Genomic DNA, 24,269 nt, shown 5'->3' on the forward strand with positions numbered 1-24,269 from the left:
GATTATCCTTTTATTTTTCTCTAGGTATGCCACATAGTTCTGGGGTTAAGACCAGCTACTCCAGAAGAAGAAGGACAAATTATTAGGTAAGTTTATAGTTTCTAGGTTTTTTATTACATAGCTAAAATTTCTAACACTTGAATATATTAGTTACTAAGGAACAGTTTATCTTGCTTTAATTATTATAGTAAAGCTGTTTTTAAAAATTACATATAGAGACCAGCATGGTGGCCCATGCCTTTATTCTCAGCACTTAGGAGCCTGAGGCAAGTGGATCTCTTGTGAATTCAAGGCCATCTTGGTCTACATGAGTTTCAGGACACTTAGGGCTTTGTAAAGAGACTCTGTCTTGAAAGAAAGAAAAAGAAAGAGAGAGAGAGAGAGAGAGAGAGAGAGAGAGAGAGAGAGAGAGAGAGAGAGAAGGTGGGTGTGGTGGTAGGCACTTTAAATCCTACTCAGCACTGATTAAGCAGAGAAAAGTAAATTTCTGAGTTGGAGCCAGCCTCGTCTACCCTAGTGAGGTCCAAGATAGCCAGGGCTACACAGAGAAACCCTGTCTGAAAAAAAAAAAGTAGAAAAACATTTTTAATTATATTCCTAGCAGGTGGGCAGTATGCTGCCTGCCTTTAATTCCAGCATTGGGAAGACAGAGGTAGGCAGATCTCTGTGAATTTGAGACCAGCAAGTCGGGCTATAGAGCAAGTTCCAGGAGAGCCAGGGATACATAAAGAAATCCTCTCTGGAAAAACATACTCTCTAGCTAAGAAACTAGAATAATTTAAAAGTCAAATTATGTTTAGCATTAAAATTGTACTGGGGATATTTCTCAGAGGTTGAAGACTTGCAGTCTAATAAAATTACCAAAAGAATTTTTAGAACAGCAAGAAAAAAGCAATTATCCTAATGGAAGAACTTCAGTAAGAGTAGCCAACTTTTTCATCAAAAAGCATAGAACTAAGAAGGGTAGAAAAAAACAACTAAGAATTTTATATTTAGCAAAACTCTCTTTAAATGACTTGGACAGGGATAGGGGAGGAGATGAAGGTAGGAAGGAAAAAGAAATGATTTAGGTTTCCAGTTGACTTTTAGATAATGGTTCCCAAAACATCCACTTACAAAGTAACTTAGACTTCCTCACAGTCTAAAATTTCTGTATCTAAAAGACAACCTAAAAATGAAAGTCAATATTAACAAACTATATCTTCTATAATTCTTTAATAGCCAGAATGTATAAAGAACTGCTACAACTCAACAACAAAAAGATAACTGGTTAAAATATAGACAGCAGGCAACAACCCTTAGCAGTTGCCACCACAGGAGACAATCAAGAAATATCTAAGAGAATAACTGTATGAGGCAATGACTTCTCTATCTAACTACCATACCACTTGTTCACTATCACCTGACTAGATGTCTGAAGCCCTGGGTTCTATATCTGAAACTTATACGAAGGTTGAAGGAAAAAACTGAGACTATTAAGTTGTCCTCTGGTTTCTACAAATATGCAATGGTACACACACACACACACACACATACACACACACACACGATGATAATAGAAGTCTTAATATTCTGTTGGGTGTGGAGATGAGAGCAGTAACTTGTCTCAAAGGTCTTAGAATAGTTCAAGGTCCTCATGTATATTCTTAAAAATGTAAGTCAATACATGTCATGATCAATTATAACAAGAATCATTGTGTCTGGATTTTACATCTGATAGCAATTTGGAGTTTTATTTAAAGAATGGTATGAAGCAGGTGTTTTTATGACTTTAATCAATATAATTTTTATTTTCCAAATTACCTAATGGATCATAATAAAACTTGTTGCTGTTATTGAATTTGATACTTATTTTTGTTTTGAATGTTATTCATATAATACATGTCTCTGTGAGACATAACTAACAAAATAGAAAACTACAAATGGTTACATAATGTTTTCATTGCATCAGTCGATATTTTTTCCATCAGAAATATTTAAATGCTGTTCAGGCACCTAGAAAGATAAACAATATAGTTAGTTGTTAAGGGAATAAAATCAAAGCCACAGTGAAATTGTGGTTCTTACCAACTACAATGGTTTTAAATTTTTGTTATTTTTAAATTTATTTTTGCTAGCATATTATTATATTTTTTCTTTTTTCCAAAAACTTTTTATTGTTTCTTTCATTGTTTTACATCACGCATCCCAGTCCCACTCATCTCCCTGTCCCCTCCACCCTTGCAACCTCTCCCCCAAAGTAAAGAACACACAAATGAACAAACAAAAATTAAACAAAACAAAATAAAGTATAGAAGCCATCTCATCATGGAAGCTGTAGTGTGTCTGTGTGTCCCACAATATACCCCTCTGTCCACACATCTTCACTTGCAAATGTTCATTGCAGTGAGTCACTGGTCTGGTTTGAGGTTTCTGGCTTCTGTGACACCATCAATATCCTCACTGGGATCCTCACTGGGGCACCTCTTGGTTATCCTGTTGTTGCCCTCCGCCATGGAGATCCTGCAGCTTTGGATCAACGGGACCTGCCCTTTCATGCACCCCAGCAACTCACAGATAATTTTGGGGTGGGCCAACTTACAGCCCTGGATCTGGGCCTTGGGTAACAGCTGAGCTATCTCTCCCTTTTCCACACCACCAGGGTGAGCTCTCCAGCACTGCTCTGGCTAGGCCACCCAATGCTGCCATCAGCAGAAGGCAGGGTCAACTCTTCAGCTCTCATGCGCTCTGGGTCAACTCTACAGCTCACCCTAACCTATGCTTCCAGCTCCACTGTGAAACCCACTCTCCCAAGCACTACAGCCAGCCAGTGAGGGTTATGGGATTTTTCAAACAAAATTTGTACTACATCTTATTTTTGTGAGGAAGGGAATGTGATGGAGTGTGACAGTCAGAGGACAAATTACAGGAGTCTTTTTTTCCCCTTCCCATCATGTAGGTCACTGTTTTAGTTATTGTTCTATTGCTGTAACAAAACACCATGACCAAGGCAACTTACAGAAGCTTTTAACTTGGTGCTTTTACCTTTTCAGAGGAATAGTTCATGACCATCTTGTCAAGGAGCTTCATGGCAAGCATGGTACTTGAGCAGTAGCTAAGAGCTTACATCCTGATCCACAGACAAAAAGTAGAAAAGGGGAGAAAGACTGATCCTGGTGTAGGCTTTCCAAATCTTAAAGCCCACCCTCAGTGACACACCTCCAACAAGACCATATCTTCTAATCCTTTCCAAGCAATTACATTAACCAGGGACCAAGCATGCAAACATATGAGCCTGTGGGAGCCATTCTCATTCAAACTGTCATAGTCACCTGTTGGCTAGACCTCTGGTCTGCAAACTCCAGGAATCTACCTATTACAACCTTTGTGCTTGGATTTTAGACATGCACTACTCCACCTGACTTTTGTAGTGCTGGAGATCCAAAGTCAGGTCGTGGTACTTGTTTGTTAAGTACTTTATCCACTGTGCTATCTTTCCAGCCCCAAACTGTATGTGAATGGTATTTTGTAGTGGCCTGTAACTATTTAGATTGACCTACTGATGGGTTAGTGTTCCTTTGCCATAGTTGAAGGGGTGTCAGTCTCTACTAAGTACATTTTCTTGCTTTGTTTTTCTATTTTGATATTTCTAAGGAAAAAATTTCTAGTGATAAATTTCAGTCTTCCATTCAGTTTTAAAATTTTCTTCTCATGTATTGGATTTCTTTTGTATGTGCAGAGGATGGTTGGAACGAGAAAGCAGATATGGTCTGCAGCCAGGACACAATTGGTTTATCATCTCCATGCAGTGGTGGCAACAGTGGAAAGAATATGTCAAATATGTGAGTTAAATTCCTGTATATATACACTTTTTAGTAAGATTTTGAACAGACAGTAAAACTAATATCCAGTAATAAAATATGCCAACTTAGACCAAGATTTCAAGGAAAAGGAAATGAATATTTATGAAAATTGATATAGAGCAGGCTCTGTGTATGCATTTCTACACAGATTTTTCGCTTGTCACCAACCCGATGAAAAATAGTGCCTATTTATGTTACAAGTTGTTTATGTCACTTAATTTTCACATTTCTGTAAAGAAGATGATATTATATTCATTTTACCTGTGAGGAATATGGTACTGAGAGAAAAAGAAACCTGGATATCTTCTTCAGTGTAGATCTGGGATCCAGTATAGGAGCTGGTTTTTAAAGTGTGTATTGTCAGCACATCATTTACATTGTTCTTCACCTTTTCCATTAAAAAAATTGAGGTAGAGGTTTGGCCATGGTACCCCACACCTTAATCCTAGCATTTGGCAGGCAGAGTCAGGTGAATCTCTGAGTTTTAGGCCAACCTAGTCTATATAGGGAGTTTTTGGACAGTCAGAACTACATAAACCTTGTCTCAAAAAAAACAAAAAAACAAAATAAAGGGTTATAGTATCCCACACCTTTAATCCTAGCACTCAGGAGGCAGAGGCAGGTAGATCACTGTGAGTTCAAGGCCAGCCTCCTCTACAGAGCAAGTTCCAGGACAGCCAGGGCTACACAGAGAAACCTGCCTCTAAATAAATAAATAGATAAATAAATAGATGATAAATAAAAATAAAAGAAAGTAAGATAGTTGTTAGAAATTAATAAGTGTTGATTGATTTCTTATTCAAGAAACTTCATTTCAGCTGGGCATGGTGAGTTATACTCTTACAACCCCTGTATGTGGGTCTGTGTACCTGGCGCTATGTGCGGGGATCTTCAGACTCTGACCTGGCCGTAGTGGTCAAAGAGTTGCAGCTCTCCAAGGAGGAGCTAGAGCAAGGCAGGCTGCTAGGCCTCTTCTGTGGCCCCCACTGCAGGCAGCTAGATGTAGTGATCTGCTGGGAGCCAAGGTCAGGGGGCAACAAGCAGTGACTATGGTAGGTTTGAGCAGCTTCCAGCTCTTCCTGCATCTTCCCTACTCCCTCTCAGATGGTCTTTGGTGAAATAATTCTTACATTTTATTCATTGTGGATAGGGTCTTATTCACATTTTGGGGTGGGTTGGGTTCTAAAGGCAGATGCTTTCTATTGGCTTGGTCTGAGATGTTAGGGATGCTTCATCTGTTTGTAGAGGGGCTTGTGGTATTGCCTCTACATGACTGATGGTCACAGTCCTCTCCATGGTGTGTCATGGTCACGTGTTCCAGGACAGGAACCTGGTTGGGAGAGTTCCTGAATCCACTCAGCCTTACCAGGTTTTCTGTCTGGTGGCACGGTCTAGTGCCCCACACCTGTACTTGGAAAGTGGATCTTGCTTTGGTTCAGTTTGCTGTTTTGAACTTCAATGCCTCACCAACAGTAGACAAGTACACTACCACTCAGCTACCTTCCAGCTCTTTGGTTTTCCAATATAAAATATATTAACAGCAAACATAGACTGTAGTCTCTCAAGGGATAAAAGCACCTGAAGAATTCAGGGATCTGTTGGCAAATAATGTTGAATGTGGTAGACAAATGGGAATATAAAGGTTAAAGCATCAGTCTTTATTTTGAAACACTTTTTTGCCTTGGGATGAAAAGATATTAATGTCTTACTGAATGTAGATTCAAAGATTGACTTAGTTTTTTCTTAAATATGGTACTTTCAATTTTCTATAGGAGCATGACAGAGGGCTTAAGCATGCCCCTCATAAAATGCATTGAGGCAATTACATGAATCTTTGTTAATGCCTTCCAGAATCCTTTTGTGCATAAAGGAATCAAAGGAGCATAGTAAGGCACTGATTTACAAGGGGGAATTTATATATTCATCTCACCAATCTTTCATTCTTTATTATTGTCTACCATATGTCTATAAAATGTCTTTTAAAACCTCCTTTTTAAATTAAGGCCTTGGGCTGGAGAGATGGCTCATAGGTTAAAAGCACTGGCTGCTCCTCCAGAGGACTAAGGTTCAATTCCCAGCACCCACATGGTAACTTACAACAATGTGTAACTCCAGTCCCAGAGATTCCACTGTCCTCTTCTGGCCTCTGTGGGCATTGAATATATATGGTGCAAAGATTTACATATAAGCAAAACTTCTGTGCACATAAAAATAAGGCTAAAAAAAATTAAGCCAAACATGGTACTGCATGCCTATAATCCTGATGCTAGAGGGGTAGAAGCAGAAACATCAGTAATTTAGGGTCAGTCTTGGATACATCAACAAGTTTGAGGCTGGCATGGGCTACTTGAGACCTCACCTCAGAACATCCAAAATACCAAAAATAATGTTAACAAGGCAGTGTTATGATGTATGTCTGTAATCTCAGCTTTTGGTAGGCAAAAGCAGGAAAATGAACACCAACTCACAACTTAATTGGTGCCTTTTTTAGACATTGATCATTGATAATGGCTTTCTTGTCTTTGATCTATAAATAAGAATGTCACAACTCATCTTCTGCAAGTACAGATAATTTTTCTGTCATAAGAAATTAAAGACCAGGGAATGGAGAGATGGCTTGGCAGTTAAGAGCACTTCCTGCTTTTTCAAAGGATCCAGGTTCAATTCCCAGCACCCACATGGCTTATCACAGCTGTCTCTAACACTGGTTTTAAGAGATCTGACACCCTCATAGAGACATACATGAAGGCAAAATAACAATGCACAAGAAGTAAAAATTAATAAATAAGTTTTGATACTGAATATTGACAAGTGACATTTTGATATAAAGAACCAGTCCCTCCAAAAGAAAGGGGGCGGGGAGCACACAAATAAAATGGCATATAGAATCTCAGGTTGGGCTACATAGTGAGACTGTATCTCAAAAAAAAAAAAAAAAAACGGAAGAAAAGAAAAAATTAAATACATCAAACTGCAGTTATTGCTAAATGATGGACCCTAAATACTGAGACATTTACTTTCTGCACACACACACACACACACACACACAACTTTGTGTATGTGTGCCTGCATTTATGTCTGTGGACTGTGTGCATACCTGTTCCCAGGGAAGTCAGAATGGTATCTGATACCCTGGAACTGGACAGTTACAGATGGTTGTGCGCTGCCATGTGAGTGCTGAGAACTGAACCTGGATTCTCTAGAACAACAAATGCTTTTGATCACTGAGACATCTCTCCAACCTGTTTTGTGGTTTATATTTTTTATAAAGCAACCTTAAAGTTTTTGTTCTTGAAACAGAGTCTCATACTCAAGCTGGCCTAGAACTTTCAGTCCTCCTGCCTGTGCCTTCCATGTGGTGTAAGATTATATATAGATGTATACACATGGTTGCACAAATAAGGGGCTGAAGAACCAGGAGTCAACATTGGGTGCACTGTCACTTTGCATCTTCTTTTTTGTGTCATTAAGTTATTAATATGCGATCTCTCAAGGTTTTTTATGTAAGCACTTAGTATTATAAAATTTCTTCTTGGAACTGCCTTCATTTGTGTCTCAGATTTTCATATGTTATGTTGTCATTTTTATTCAATTCTAGGACTTTTTTTACTTCTTTGATTTCTGTCTTGACCCAGTTTTTATTCAGTAGTGTGTTTAAATTTCATGAGTTTGTATATTTTTTCTATTTGTATTGCTGTTGATATTCAGATTTAATTCATGGCAGTCAAATAAGATGCAGGATGTTATTCAGTTTTCTTATGTTTGTTGAGACTTGCTTCATATCACACTATGTGATTGGTTTTGGAGAAAGTTCCTTGGGGTGCTAAAAAGAAAGTATAGTGCTTAATGTTTGAGTGGAATGTTCTGTAGGTATTTGATAGGTCTATTTGATTTGTGATATTATTTAACTCTTGAGTTTCTGTTTGGTTTTTGTCTGGATGACCTGTCTATTGGAGAGAGTGGGGTATTGATGTCAACCACTGTCACTGTATTAGGGTCAGTGTGTGATTTTTAGATCTAATATTTAATAGTGTCTCTTATGAAATTAGGTGCCTTGTTTTTGTGTATAAATGAATTGTATTATCCTCTTGGTGAATTTTTCTTTTAATGAATATATAGTGTTTTTCCCTATCACTTCTGCTTAGTTATGATAAAGTAGGAGTCTATTTTATCAGATATTAAAATAGCTGCGCCTACTTGTTTCTTAGTTTTGTTTACTTGGAATACGTTTTTTCACCCTTTTCCCCTAAGGTAGTATCTGTCCTTTATAATAAAGTATGTTTCTTGAAGACATAAAAAAGATGAATCCTGTTTTTTAAGCCAATCTGTCTTTTTGTTAGGAAATTGAGACTATTGATATTGAGATTTTCTTGAACAATGTTTGTTAATTCCTGCTGTTTTGTTGTGGTGGTGGTAGTTGTGGTTTTTTTTTTTTTTTTTTTTTTTTTTTTTCTTTACCTCTTTTGGCTAAATGTTCTGAGATTATTCCTTTTGTCCTCTTAGTATGGTTAACCTCTTCAGTCTGAAATATTCCTTCTAGTGTCCTATGTAGAGCTAACCTTGTGGACATAAATGTCTTAAGTTCGTTTTTATCACGAACTGTTTTTCTTCTCCTTTGATTGTGACTGTTTTGTGGTATGTAATAGTCAGGACTGCCATCTTTGGCCTTTCAGAACTTATTTATGTGGTACAGTCTTTTCTCAATGTACTGATGAGTATATGTGACATATTAAATGAATATATTGGGGGCATTGTGTGTGTGTGTATGTGTGTGTATATATATACACACTTCCTTAAGGAAAGGAAGTTTAATTGTGTAGCAAATGACTTTAGCAACTCACACTGATAAAAATAATAGATATTTTTGACATTTGTTATATTAAGATTAATTCTTTGAGGAGCTGGAAAGATGGTTCAGTGGTTAAGAACATTCTAATTTCTCTACCATAGGACCTAGTTTCAATTCCCATGACCCACATGGCAATTTATAACCAACTATAACTCCAGTTCCAAAAGATTCGACACCCTTCTCTAACCTACAGGGCACAAGTGTTACACAGACACATGGAGGCAAAACAACCATACACGTAAAATACAGTGGAATTCACTTTTAAAAATCAATCCTCCTCTTACTCTCTTACTCTCTTACTCTCTTACTCTCTTACTCTCTTACTCTTACCCTTACTCTTAATCTCTCTCTCTCTCTCTCTCTCTCTCTCTCTCTCTCTCTCTCTCACCCTCTTGCCTCTCTGTCCCCTCCCCCCTTCCTCTCTCTCCACGTGGTCATGGACGGCCTCTACTTCTCTTCTCTCTTATCCTTCCACCTTCTTCTCCCCACCTTTGCCCTATCTCCTGAATAAACCTCCTCCCCCTTGAAAAAAATTAATCCTTTAATAGCTATGTACTGGTCAGATTGTTAAATTTGGCTTCTTTATGGTTTTAGGATGCCAACCCTGTAGTAATTGAGCCATCATCTGTTCTAAATGGAGGAAAATTTTCATTTGGAACAACAGCACATCCTATAGAGCATGGGGAAGATAGAATCAGTAACAACCTTGGTTATATGAATACCACAGAAGAGAAGTACTCAGACAACATTTCTTCTGCATCTGAAGCCTCAGAGTCTACTGGCAGTGGTAAGTATAGCCTGGCTCCCATGGTGTCAGTAATGTTTTTGACACAGGTTCTCATATAACCCAGACTAGCCTTGAACTTGCTCTGTAGGAAGTCCTGAGGTCCTGAGGAGGATCTTGAACTTCTGAAACTCCTGCCTTTGCTTTCTAAGTACTGGGATTACAGGCATGTACAACCACACAATACCCATGATTATTCTTAGCTGATCTATTTTTGTGGTTAGAGTACTGAGATCACGCTTCAAGTCAAAGAAATATGTTTTGGATGAAATAGTTAATTATAAAATTCTTGAAAGTATTACAGCTTTTAAAGTAAACTCATAATCTCTTAGTATGAAAGTGTTTACTTTTCATTAGCCAAGGCATATTGCTATTTAATCTGCTTTGCCAATAAATTTAGTATAGTGAAAACAGATTTTAAGAAAATAAAATTACCAGTCTTCAGAACTCTTTAACCATAAACATGTCTTCATTGGATTTGGGTCTTCACATCAGACTGGTTCAGTACCTCAGTCCAGAATTTTAGAGGTTACTTTTTAAAATACCACATGTTAATACTTTCCATAATTCACTTCTGTCATCTCTACTTATCTGAAACTTAATTGTTCTGTACTAACGAGGAAGATAATTTGGTACTAGTGAGACACATCCAATTGAGAATGATCCTATTCTCAATTAATCACCTATAAATTTACAAAACTCTCAAACATATCCCATCTTTATTTTCTTTTCTGACATTTTCTCCCATTTTCTGTGGGAGTAGTAAGCAAACTGGCAGAGCTAGTGTTCTCTCCTTCACTCTGTTTAGAGTCAACTGTCTGCTGTTTCTCTTCACTGTCTGACACTACAGAAATCATTTAGCATTCTAGAAGTATTATGCTCTGCTTTAATACCACATTTCATTCTCATATTTTCTCTCCATTTCCCTTTCCTTTTTCTTCTACTTTTGATGTGAAGATTTGAGATCCGGGGTGTCAGATGTGCTAATAACTTCACGCTATACTATGAATCTTACTAGAAGGCTTAGCCCATCATCTAGAAGAAATAAGATTATTTCTTAACCCTAAGTTTCTGTCTGATGTGTATTTTATTATATAACATTACTACCCACAAATAGAAGTTTACAAAGCAATTGATAACTAGAATGTTTACGAAAGATTAACATGTAGTTAAATTGAAATATTTTAAAACATCAGGTTCAAACTCTGCCATCATTAGCCTTTTTTCTCTGTGTGTTTTCCTATTATAACAATCGTCACTTTCTTTTAAATAGATCTATTAAGAAAATAGGCACCACGCCATTGGCAGTGGTTGGTGCACGCCTTTAATCCCAGCACTTGGGAGGCAGAGGCAGGTAACTTTCTATGAGTTCAAGGCCAGCCTGGTCTACAGAGTGAGTTCCAGGACAGCTAGGAGTACACACAAAGAAACCCGTCTTTAAAAACAAGTTCAAAACAACAACAAGAAAATTGACACTGGGTGTGGTGGCATATAAACCCCTTTAACAGGAGTAATAGGCAGGTAGATCTCTGAGTTCAAGGCCAGCCTGGTCTACATAATGTGAGTGCCAGGCTAGCTAGAGATACACAGTGAGACCTTGTCTCAGAAAAAGGGAAGCGAGGAAGAGAGGTTTAGAGGTTTCCTAATGCTGTTTTCTGCCAAGAATAATGCTTGCAATAGAAGAATTTTAGGGCCTGCCTTCCTTCCTTTATTCCTTCCTTTTCCTCTTTTCCTTTTCCTCTTTTCCTTTTCCCCTTTCCCTTTCCCTTTCCTTCCTTCCTGACAGATCTATAATTCTCATTATGAATTACATATACTAGGGAGGTGGGCAAATATTTGCACTTGGTAACATTTTTGAGAACTCTAATCCTGTTACTGTCTTTTGTCTAGTAAAGAATACATCTGTCATTTTTATCTACTATATATTTATCAAAACATAAAACTCTAGTGACATACCAGGATAATAGCATTAATACAGTGCATTGATCTGAGTTTGTATCTTCAAACCTATGTATATATAAAAACAAAAAATGAGAAACTCCATCATTGTTGTTTTGTTTCTTTATAGGCTTTCTATATTCTGCCACACCAGGGGCAGATATGTGCTTTGCAAGGCAACATAACACTTCTGACAATAACAATCAGTGTTTGCTGGGAGCCAATGGGAATATCCTTTTGCACCTTAATCCTCAGAAGCCAGGAGCTATTGATAACCAGCCGCTAGTAACTCAGGAACCAGTAAAGGTAGGTGTTTGACATTAAACCCTATTCTCTTCCAAGTAGCCATTAAATTTCAAGAGGTTTTAACACAAAGGCATTGTAGTTTATCTAGTTTAGCCTCTTGTAGGCATGGTATTTTCTCATAGTACATCGCTGAGAGAATGTGCTATATAGCCCTGGCTGTCCTGGAACTTGCTATGTAGACCAGGCTTACCTGGAACTCAGAGAGATCCACCTGCCTTTGCCGCCTAAGTACTGGCACTAAATTCATGTGCCAACATACCTAGCCCAGAGTTCCCTTTTCTAAATAATTCATTGGAAAGTAAAACCTAAAAATCTCTGAGAAAATTCCATTTTCTTAGGTTTGGGCTGGGGATATAGCTTAGCAGCAGTTACCTTTTTTACAGTACAGGATTCACCACAAATTGGAAAAAAAAAAAAAAAGGTATTTTTCAGCAATATTAAACTAGAAAGTAACATGACTTTGTTCTATGTCTATATTTTTTTGATGTACAAGAGACTATAAAATTAAAACTCAGCACTTAATTCGTTCTAAGGCTACATCATTAACACTAGAAGGAGGACGATTAAAACGAACTCCACAGCTAATCCATGGAAGAGATTATGAAATGGTCCCAGAACCTGTGTGGAGAGCACTTTATCATTGGTACGGATCAAACCTGGCCCTCCCTAGACCAGTAAGTATAGCTAATAATGCCTTCCATAGGAGTAGTCATAGAAGAATGTGCATGGTTGTTGCGCGCACCTCTTTTGTGTCCCCTTCGCCCTCGAAAAAGGACACGGAGGCAGTAATCGGGTATCACTACAGACGAGGCTTTACTTCTTGTAAGCAAAGGCGGAAAAGACCCCAAGCCCGGGAAAGGCACTGCTATATATACCCTAGAGTGGCGTGTTCACTTCTGATTGGCTGTTCACTCATCACCCCATATTACGCCCTGGGATGGGCAGTGACTTTGGCGCACCTTTTGCCTTTTGCACCTGCACAGTCAGTTGTTTGCAAGTGGGAGGACAGGATGTCCGCGCCATCTTGGAATGGCGAATCACTGCGGCTCCCAACACATGGGTGTGTGTGCTATATGAAGACCAGAGGTTAATATTTTCTGTGTGAATTTTCCTAGTCACAGTTTAGTTCTTTCTTATGATAGCAGAGTACTTGAAACCTGTTCACATTATTTGAACAAAACCTATAGATTCCTTTACATTTTATTTATTCAATTAGTATTTAGGTAATATTTAAGGGTTTGGAAGGGTATTAAAATAAAATTATTATTTCTCTCCACCCCCTTATCTTACTCCAACTCCTCCCACCAATACTCCATTCCAAACTCTGGGCCTCTTCCTCCCCAATTGTTATTTACAGACAATTTCATCTTAATGCATATATACACTCATTGTTGTCCTTAGTCAGGTCTTGTTTAGGCAGCCTTATTGTTGAGGTATCATGAATAATACTTCCTTGAGCAGTTATGACCTGTTTTGTGTGTGTAATGATCTGTCTGTTTTGAAGAGAATCTTTGAGGGTTGGATGTTACCCTTATATCAGAGATTTGGAGGTGATTTGTTGTTGTTGGTTTAGGGTGGGGGGTTCTAATTTATTCTTATTTTATGTGTTTCAGTGTTTTGTGTGGAGGAGTCAGACCCCCCCTATAACTGGAGTTAAAGACAGTTGTAAACTGCCATATATGTGCTGGATTGAATCTGGGTCCTCTGGAAGAGTCTCTAGTGCTTTTAACCACTGAGCCATCTCTCCAAACCTGCCCCCCCTTTTAACTCTTAATTTTGCTTATAAATGAAAGATGGGATGGAAATGTCTACAACTTCTAATCTTGAAAGATTAATTTAGGCATAAAAACCAGAGTGTATTCAAATCTATGTAACTTAAATGTATTAGTAAGCTGCTAAAATATAGGGCATGAATTTGTTGAACATTTTAAAATTAGTATCAAAGCTTAGCATAGTGAAACATGACTATAATACCAGTACTTAAGGGTCAAAGGTTCAGGGCAGACTACTATATAGAGCAACACTGTCTTTAAGAGAGCTGTAGGTTAAAAGCTAGAAACACAGCTCAGTGATCTTGCAAAAGAACTTGGATTTGCTTTCTAGCACCCACATGGTAGCTTACATCTGTCTGACACTTAAGTTTCTAGGGATCCGACAACCTTTTCTGGCCTCTGTGGGCACCAGGTACACATGTGGTACATTTATGCAGGCAAAAAGCCTATACATATATGGGGGCCAGAGTGATGACTTACTGGTCAAGAACACTAGTTTCTTGTTCTTCTAGAGGACCTGGGTTTGATCCCAAACAACCAGGGGATCCCCTCCTTTGGGCCTTCAAGGGCATCATTGTATTAATGAGGTGAACAGATAAACACCATACACATAGAATAATAATTAAAAAATGGTCTTTTGGTTGGGATAAGCTAGGGTCTTTTTTATGTAGCCCTGGCTTGCCTGGAATTCCCTTGGTAAACCAGGCTGACCTCTAAGTCACATGGATACACCTGCCTCCACCCCCACCCCCTGAGTATTGGGATTAAAGGTATAAACTACATACACCAGCTTAGAAAACTTTTTCTTAAGTTGTGTATATAATATATTAATTTCTTTTTTAAAAATACTCATAAAATAAAAATAGTTTTTAAAAACCACCAAAAGGAACTAGAGAAATGGTTCAGAGTTTAAGAACACTTACTGTTCTTTCAGAAGATCCGGTGTGTTTCCTTAACCACATGACATGGCAGTTAACAGCCATCTGCATCTCCGGTTCCAGAGGATCTGATGCCCTCTTCTGGCCTATGCATGCACCAGGCACACATGTAGTATACATACATACGGGCAAGCAAAATAGTCATACACATAAATAAATCTATAAAACTTTTTAATAGAAGTTTAAGTTTGATTAAAGGGTTTTGTTTCTTTTAGAGTCATCAATACTTTTGTGTCTTTCATAAAAATAGGTAATCAAGAATAGCAAAACGGACATCCCAGAACTAGAATTGTTTCCTCGCTATCTTCTTTTCCTTCGACAGCAGCCTGCTACACGGACACAGCAATCTAACATCTGGGTGAATATGGGTATGATGAGCCTGAGAATGTTTCCTCAGCATTTGCCTAGAGGTAATTTAAGAATGCAGCAAGAATACCATACATTTCCTTAAAAATAAACTGAATCACATTGCTCAAAGTTTGGTGCCACTGTGCTAATATATGCCATCTGCTTTCCTACAGAATCAGTAAATCACTTTGTGAGCTTCGATCTGTGGTCATGCACAAGATTGGATGGGATAAGGCAGACTCTTAGGAGCAAACTAAGGCGGATAACTTTCTCTCTTTCATTCATTCTTTCTTTTTAGGTTGTAAGCTTTTGAAAATAAAATAGCATCTACATACTTTGTTTTGTTTTTTGAAGTAAGCCATTGTAAATTGTCATTATAACTAAGCTGCAGTTCACCTATAATTGACTGGTCTTTTCAGTCTCACTCTAATTTATTGAAGTAGTCTCTTCTGAAGTAGTTTTGTTTTGACAAAATGAGAAATGTTTCTTATGTTCTAAGAGTGTTTTGTAAGAGAAATATTACAAAGCAAAAAAGTATATTTCAAAATGAAAATGATACATTTGCTTTGAATTTTAAGAGGTTTTGTGGTGTTTTGGTTGGGTTTTTGTTATTTTGATTTTTTCTTTTCTTTTCTTTTTTTGGTAGTGGTGATAAATGTTAAACCCAGGGCCTTGTGTATGCTAGATATCTATCACATAGTCACATCCCCAGCTAAATATTGTGGCTCTGAAAAAATGCCAAGCTATCCCTCAACAAAGGAGGAGAGAGCCTAAGTATCTATCTATCTTTCTCTTTCTTTCTTTCTATCTATCTATCTATCTATCTATTAATCTATCTATATCTATCTAGTCTATCTTAATTTCCCTTCCTTCTTTCTTTCTTTCTTTCTTTCTTTCTTTCTTTCTTTCTTTCTTTCTTTCTTTCCTCTCTCTTTCCCTCCCTCTCTCCCCCACATCCTCAGCCGCACATACACATCCTCAGCCAGGTCTGGTGGCACACACCTTGTATCCCAGCAATTGGAAGGCAGAGGCAGGTGGATCTCTGTGAGTTCAGAGCCGATCTGGTCTATATACCAAGTTGCAGGCCACCAAAAGTTGTGTAGTAAGACTTTGTCTCAAAATAGACAGACAGACAAGACAGATAAAATATATACCATGCTTAAGTTTCCTCTTAGATTTGGAGCTAAAGTTAAATTTTATTGATGGAGAGTACTTGTGTACCTTTCTCTTGCAAATATTTGAAATTATTCTTCAGTAACAAAACAGGAAAACAATTGAGCTGGCTAGATGACTCCATAGGTAAAAACTTTTCCCACCAAGTCTGACAACCTACATTTGATCCCCAGACCCACATGATGGAAGGCGAAAACTAACTTCTATAAGTTGTTCTCTGACCTTTACATGCATACCTGGTGCACTTGAACACACTTAGATACTAAATAAATAAATAAAGTAAAAATTTTTAATTAATTCATCAATTCACAGAATCTCAGGCTATGTTTAATGTTAGAATGTTTTAACTGTCTCTAAACCTAAACTACCACTCCTGTATAAATACTAGCTCTCCTATGATTTTGAACAAGGTTATTTTCCTGAAAGGATTGGAGAGATGGCTCTATGGTTAAAAGCATTTGTTGTTCTTGCAGAAGACCCAGGTTCAGTTCTCAGTACCTACATGGTGCCTCACAACTACCCTTAACTTCAGTTCTGAGGGATCTGACACCTCTTCTAACCTCTACAAGCATCAGGCAGTTATATACATGTATACATATAGGTAAAACACTCATACATATAAAATCTTTTTTTAAAGGCTACATTCATATAGTATATGAAGACGATTTCACATATTGTTTGGTAACAATTAAAACAAAACAGTGTTCCTTATCTAACTAAACTTTGTCTTTGGGGAAACTGTCAAAATCAAGAACAATGAAATAGAATTTATGAAACATTCTTAATTTAACTTTCTGGTAAATAGACATGTTAGCATACCTTCCATGGCACCCATAGCATGTCTTTTTTTGATTCTCTTTGAAAGATAACATGAGAGGCAAGATGCGTTGTTGCATTTTTAGTAAGTATTTGTAACTCTTGTGCTGATCCTAGATTTTTGCTGCTTCTGTAAATTCCTGATTTGCTGGTTCTCTTCAAAAGCAAAAAATTATGCATAAGTGGCTGCCTTGCTTAATGAGCTAAACTGTGTAGACTCTAGAACTATTTTTCTTTTTGTGGCCTAAGACAGTGGAAATTAGCTGGGGCACTATGCTTGCTGGTGCTTCTGAATCCTAAAGTGGGATAGTTCTGATGCTCCAAATTTTTTAATTTGAAATTTTATTCCTGACTAATTATGAAATCAATCATTAATCATTTTGAATTTGATAAAACTACTTTCTTGCTGTAGTCTTAAAATTAATCCTCTAATGTATAATTGGAGAAATCTGTTGTTTTAAGAATTATTCTTTGCTTGCTAATGGACAAAGATTTGCTTTGCTACATGTTTAAAAATCATGGTTGAGCTTTTACATGATATGCTTCTTGGTCAAATACTCAGTTATTACCTGTATTCACTTGGCTTTGTAAAAATTACTCCTTTCAAAGTAAGAAGTATGCAAACCTGTTCATGGCTGTGATAATTTAGACAGGGTGTTTCTTAGATGTCTTTTCAGCCTCTTAGCTGAGTAGGTTCTTCTTGGAAGATCTTAAAAAAATAATGATGGTTAATAATTAAAGACTCAATAAAAACATACTACATGAGAGAGAAAAAATAATGAGTCAAAAAAAAAACTGGAATGTAATAAACATGTACTCCCGCAGGGCTATATTGACATGTTAAGTTTTTACTTTTGCTTGGAGTTACTTAACAAAATCTAGCCTCTTATAGGCAGAGATAATTATTGTAAACTACAGCTTTTGTCCGGATTTTTGACTAAGTAGTTGACCAGTATTTATTTAGCACATTTACAACCTGGCTTTGATTTCTCTAATGCCTTGTCATTCTATCACTTCATGTTTTAATCATACCCAGACTTAGTATATTAGTGTATATGTATGTAAAGTCCTCAGATCAGCTCCTCTAAGAGTCTGAGAGACAACTGTAATGTCTTTTCATTTCTACCTTGATCACTTTAGGAATATAAGGTCATCGTATTGCTGCCATATTGGGTAGTCAAAAATGATTTCCTCCTATTTTCCAACAGAATAATTGTTTAGTCATAAAAGCTTCTTGGCTTCATTTAAAAATAATATCTGGCCATATATAACCTGTACCAATTTCCTTTATGTATGATTGCTACCATGTAATTGAGCCACTCAATGACAGAAAGTGATGGGATTAGTAATTCTGAATTTTAAAATCTAGATTAAATGAACTCAGCTGGAGTTCAGATTCCATTCTATTTCAGCCCCCTCACTCTTCATTTTATTTTTTTCCACTTCTGGGCATTAAACCCAGGTCCTTTACACATGATAAGCAAGCATTTTACTTCCTGAGCTAAATCCTCAGCCCCCTCCTAATTCTTAAGTAGAATTCTATTTTATTTTGCTATTGAGTATGACCAAATTGAGGACAGCCATATATTGATACCAATTTTTTTATCAGCATGAATTCTTGGGATCCAACTATGTCAGTTATTTAAATCTCTTTGCTATTTTTTTTTTTGTTCTTCCAGAATTGAAGCTTTAAGATACTTGGGTCTCCTATTTTCTCAAACAGCCCCCACTTTGGTTTTTTTTTGAGACAGGTTCAGACTGACCTTTATGTAGCTGAGGATAGCTCTGGCCTTGACTCTTTCATCTGGGATTACATGCCCATCCATGTTCAAGTTTTTCATAGTATTCTTCATTTATAAAATTATTAAATCTGTACTCCTTACTTCTATTATTTCCTAAATTACTACAGTCACTGTTGCTGAGGCCGATGTTTTATGTTTGTCTATTTGTTTTTTATGTTTCCCTTTTCTCTTATGGTGATTATTATAACTATAGGAAATGTACCCTCTCCAAATGCGCCTCTAAAGCGGGTGTTAGCCTATACAGGCTGTTTTAGTAGAATGCAAACCATCAAGGAAATTCATGAATATCTGTCTCAAAGGCTTCGCATTAAAGAGGAAGATATGCGACTGTGGCTATACAATAGTGAGGTAAGCTTCTCAGAGTCATAGAAGTCTGATGTTAAGTCATGCTGCGGATATAGTCCAGTGGTAGAGCATTTGTCCACTATATACTAGGCTCTGGGTTTTAAAAAGAGTTAAATCATATTTCATAAACATCAGAGTTTGCATATCGTAGTTATATTAAATACTATGTCTGGGGTATCAGTGAAAATTTAGACTTTTAAGTTGTGCATATATACACGCAAACATTGTCTCCTGAGATCCTGACAGATGTACCATCTTGTAAAGATCGCTGTTGCATTATAAAGTAAGAGCAGATTGATTTTACATTGTGTTTTACCTGCATGTATGTCTGCTACATATCTGGTGCCCACAGAAGCCAGAAGAGATGGTCAGAGTTCTAGAGGGTTGTGAATCATTATATGGGTGCAGGGAATGAAACCCTGGTAATTTGCAAAGAAAAACAATGCTCTTAATCACTGAGCCATCTCTTTAGCCCAAAGTTTTGTTTGTTTGTTTATTTGTTTTAAATCTAACTAAATTTCTTGTTAGATTTATTTTGAAGTTGCTTATATGCATTAAAAATACAGAGTACATAGTAAAAGTTCTTCATTTCTATCCCTGACCTTTGTCTTCCTTAGAGGCAATACTATCAAATGCTTTTATGTTTTTCCCAGTCTTTCATTATTGGTTGTACTCTGAAGCTAGTTCAAAAGTACAGTTTTCCCCAGTTCACTGTTCCCTAGAACATTCTTTCTTATGTCTGCTTTAGTCATCATTGAGAAGCATACTCTTACAGTAACTAAGGGAACAGTTTGTGGGACCAAGAAAGAAAAATGTGGGTAACAGCAGATAAATTCAGTTGCAAGTTACAAAGTTACATTGCCAGAAATTAAATTCTGACTTTGCCACTTTGTGTGACTGAGGCAAGTCACTTAATGCTGTATACCCCAGTTTTCAGAAAGGGGAAATGAAGATTTCCTTTCTGCAAGTTCTGTACTCTCAGTGAACTTTGGTTCAGTCTTTGATGACCTGTCTACTCTCTCCACACACTATAGATAATTTTGTTTCAACAATATGAGAACATTTGTAAAATGGTAGAACATATTATCACTCCTTCACTTTGGCAACTAAGCTATAGATTTGAACAACTAAATATCTATAACATGAATTGTGTAAGTGCAAAGGAGTAGTAATTGTCATTCATTTTTATTATTGGATTTGTTTCAAAATAACAAAAACATTCCCCCATCTACAGAACTACCTGACTCTTCTGGATGATGAAGATCATAGATTGGAATATTTGAAAATCCAAGATGAGCAGCACCTGGTAATTGAAGGTACAAAATGGAAATGTGCTTTTGTATTAGATTGGGGAAGCAGTCGTGGTCACGGTACTGTATATGGGGGAGGGTTTGGCTTATGGGATTTTTGGTGGGTGTTTTGGTTTGGTATTTATTTATTTATTTATTTATTTATTTATTTTTGTATTTTTGAGATAGAGTAGCCCAGGCTGGCCTTAAACTTCACAGAATAGATGAAGAAAACCTTTGACTTCTGATCCTCTTGCCTCTGCCTCCCAAATGATGGCATAGAGTTTTAGTTTAGGGTAAGAGTGAAGAATTACTCACTAGAAATCCCATCTTAAAATTTTTCTCAGGATAGTTAGCATTATATTTTTTATGTTAAAGTAGACCCACTGAACTTCTAGTATCTCTCACCTACTAGATTTTTTTTCAAAAGAAGAATGGTCTGGGTGGCTGGAGAGTTAAGAGCACTGACTGTTCTTCCAGAGGTCCTGAGTTCAATTCCCAGCAACCACATAGGGGCTCACAACCATCTGTAATGTGATCCAATGTTCTCTTCTGGTGTGTCTGAAGAGAGCAATGGTGTACTCAAACATTAAATGAATAAATAAATCTTTAAAAAGAAGAAGAATGGTCTGTCTATTTGTAGCCTTAGGCTGACCAAGGAAGGAAAATGTGGATGGCAACAGGTAAATTCAGTTGCAAGTTATAAAGTTTTATAAAATTTTCAGTCTGCCACTTTGAGTTTAAGTGAATATACCAATATTTTCCTCCCAATAGAGAGATTGAACCTAGGATCTCATGTATGTGAGATGAGATAACTATGTTATGTTCTCAGCTCCTCTCGTAGATTTCCATTATCCATCAGCACTGGCGCTTGACCAACAGTGCAGTTTCCACATTCAGACATAATTTACACATGGGCACATTTCATGTTGTTGAAATTGTGGTATCTTTTCCCCTAACATCTCATGAAAACACTGCTAGGTGCATGTGATCAAATTAATGGATTACCTCAATCAGTGATTGTAAATTTAATGAAAAGGTTTTCTTATTTCTGGTGTTTTAAGTTTGGGAAGTTTTACTATATCTAAGCTTGAATTACTTTTGTGGATGGTTAAATATAATTTTACTTTAAGTTGGTAATTGAATTAGTACCTTATAACTTTAAGGTACCGAGAAGAAAGAGTAGAAATGAACAAACTATAATAACTTGTGTGTGTGAAGATGCCATGATAAAATCCACTACTTTGTATACTAACCTGAAAAAAAATCAATGAAATAAAAAAGTAATGGTATAGCTCAGTTAGTAGAGTGCTTGCATAGCGTGCATGAATTGTCTTACTGCACCACATAAAACCAGCCGTAGTGCTGTGTACCTGTAATCCCCGCACTCAAGAAGTAGAGTCTGGTTAACTTTGGCTATACATAACAAGTTTGAGACCAGCCTGGGCTACATGAAACACTCAAAATATAAAAAGACTAGTTTCAGAGCTAGTTACTAAAATAAACTTGATTTTTTTAAAATTCTGATTTAGCAATAACTTTTGTAACATAGAACTTGAGTGAATATGAATTGTTTGACAGTAAGTTAATACATTCCAATCTGTCTTTCTAGTTCGCAACAAAGATATGAGTTGGCCTGAAGAAATGTCCTTTATAGCAAACAGTAGCAAAATAGATAGACATAAAGGTAAGTCAGTATATTATTTTTACAGTCTTACTTGTTGTAGTTGGAGATATTCTCACTATGTCATCTAGGCTAGGCTTGGACACTTGATCCTCCTGCTGCCTCTGAGAAGCTAAGATTACAGGTGTTTGCCACCATACCTGGCTTAGAGACAGTTCTAAACCTACTCTTTTTTGTTCTTGTTGAGTAAACTGTCAAGTTATTTTTCAGATATCTTTCTAACTCTGCAAATAAATAATTTATATGCCAGATGATATACTTTTAGTGGTGATACTAAAATAAATACTTTGAAACAGCATTCTAGACCAGCCTGGGCTCAAAGAAGACACCATCTCAAAACAAAATTATTAAGAGCCAGGAAGGTATCTCAGATGATAAAGTGCTTAGCATACAAGTGTGAGGATCAGAAGTCAGATCACTAGCACCCATGTAAAGGCACTGTAGTATACATTTGTAATCTCAGCAGTCAAGAGACAAAAATAGGATTCCTGGCCGGGCAGCCCAGCCAGTTAGTGAGCATAATTTCTACGACACTGTCATAAAAAGTAAAATGGAGGTGCTATTGAGGAAGAAACCCACATCAACCTCTGGTCTTCTAATACCACATATGTATGCATGCAAACAATTATTCACATATCTTTTGTTGATTTGTTTGTTTCATAACAGTGACTGGTAGGAAATGTTAAAGTAGACGTGACCAAATTATATTGTGTTACATATATGAAATTCTCAAAGAATATTTTTTTTAATTTTTATTTTCTACTTTATGTGTATGGGTGTTTTGAATGCAAGTATGTCTATGTACCACAGGTGTACTTGGTACCCTCAGGGTTCAACATTAGTAGATCCTTGGGTCTGTAGTTACAGACAGTTGGGAACCTCTATATGGGTGCTGAAAATCAAAATCAGGTCCTCTGGAAGAGCAGCAATGCTCCTAACTACTGGACCACCCCTCACAGAATAAGGTAGGTAGGTAGGTAGGTAGGTAGGTAGGTAGGTACGTACGTACGTATGTACTTGGACCACCCCTCAAAGTTAGGTTGGTTTGGTTTTTTTGAGACAGGGTTTCTCTTGTGTATCCCTTGCTGTCCTGAAACTCACTGTGCATGTCAAACTGACAACTCAGATTAGATATTAGCCTGGCTCCATCTCCCAAGTGTTGAGATTAAGGCATGCACAATCACTGCCTGCCCCCCCCCCTTTTTTTTTTAATAAATTGTTTTAAATTTCTTTTTCTTTTTAAAATCTAAGATTTTACTATATGGCCCAGAGTACATGATTTTTCCAGTGCAACCTTCCTAGTACTAGGATCACAGGTACGTTTGGTTGTCTTAAACAGGATCTCATATTGAACTCCTAACCCTCTTGCTTCCACCTCCCAAGTATTGGGATTATGCATGTGTGCTACCATGACTAGCATGAGATGCCAGCAGCCACAACAATAAAAAACATTTCTAGGTCACAAATGAGCAAGGATCATCATGCTTGGCAAAGACACTCCATGAAAAACTTACATAAAAGACCCTGATTCAGCATTTTTAAAATATTTTTTAATTTTGTTTTATTATATTTTATTTTTAAATATTTATCTGACTAAAAGAATTTTTTAGGTCACCATGTTGAAAAGTGTGGTAACACATGCCTATAAATCCAGTACATGGAAGGTTAATGCAGGAGGTTTCCTAGTTTGAGACCAGCTTCTGCTATTCAGTAAGTCTCTGTCAAAAAAAGAAGAAAAACCAGAATAACTAAATTGAATACAGATAACCATTCTACAGCATATCACTATTGCTAGGCTTTTGTCTCATATTATTTGTTGCAGTTCCCACAGAAAAGGGAGCCACTGGTCTGAGTAACCTGGGAAACACGTGCTTCATGAACTCAAGCATCCAGTGTGTGAGCAACACACAGCCGCTGACACAGTACTTTATCTCAGGGAGACATCTGTATGAACTCAACAGGTAATCTTTTGACCCACTGGCAGTTTACCTTCTGTAGCTTTGATCTGAAATCTAATATTGCTCAAATCTCCTTTTCCTTTAACTTTAAGGAGGAAATGTTATGCCATTGTCTTATCAAATGTGAAGTAGAGGCCTGTCTCTTGATAGGTAGTTTTTGTGCCCACATAATTGTGAATTATGGAGAAATCTTTGGCAATAAATTTTTCTCTCAAACTTCTAGGACAAATCCCATTGGTATGAAAGGCCATATGGCTAAATGCTATGGTGATTTGGTGCAGGAACTTTGGAGTGGAACTCAGAAGAATGTTGCCCCCTTAAAGCTTCGGGTAAGCACACTAAGATACTATGAAAATGTGTAATTCCTTAATAGTTCTCTTATTACATTTTCTCTATTTAGCTTTTTTAATATTTTTTTTAATCTT

General features: G+C 37.0%; 1 protein-coding gene across 1 annotated transcript in view; it reads left to right on the forward strand.

The window, feature by feature from the left end:
• Positions 1-24,269, forward strand: part of Usp32 (ubiquitin specific peptidase 32) — a 148,257-nt gene that overhangs the window by 88,063 nt on the left and 35,925 nt on the right. Inside the window, exons 11-21 of the mRNA XM_034505184.2 lie at positions 25-86; positions 3,719-3,821; positions 9,286-9,478; positions 11,544-11,719; positions 12,253-12,393; positions 14,680-14,797; positions 18,762-18,916; positions 20,148-20,229; positions 21,815-21,889; positions 23,709-23,847; positions 24,068-24,173. Coding sequence (XP_034361075.1) covers positions 25-86; positions 3,719-3,821; positions 9,286-9,478; positions 11,544-11,719; positions 12,253-12,393; positions 14,680-14,797; positions 18,762-18,916; positions 20,148-20,229; positions 21,815-21,889; positions 23,709-23,847; positions 24,068-24,173 — 1,350 coding nt within the window. The remainder of the gene's footprint in view (positions 1-24; positions 87-3,718; positions 3,822-9,285; positions 9,479-11,543; positions 11,720-12,252; positions 12,394-14,679; positions 14,798-18,761; positions 18,917-20,147; positions 20,230-21,814; positions 21,890-23,708; positions 23,848-24,067; positions 24,174-24,269) is intronic.

Source organism: Arvicanthis niloticus, chromosome 6, assembly GCF_011762505.2.
Source record: "Arvicanthis niloticus isolate mArvNil1 chromosome 6, mArvNil1.pat.X, whole genome shotgun sequence".
Lineage (NCBI taxonomy): Eukaryota > Metazoa > Chordata > Mammalia > Rodentia > Muridae > Arvicanthis > Arvicanthis niloticus.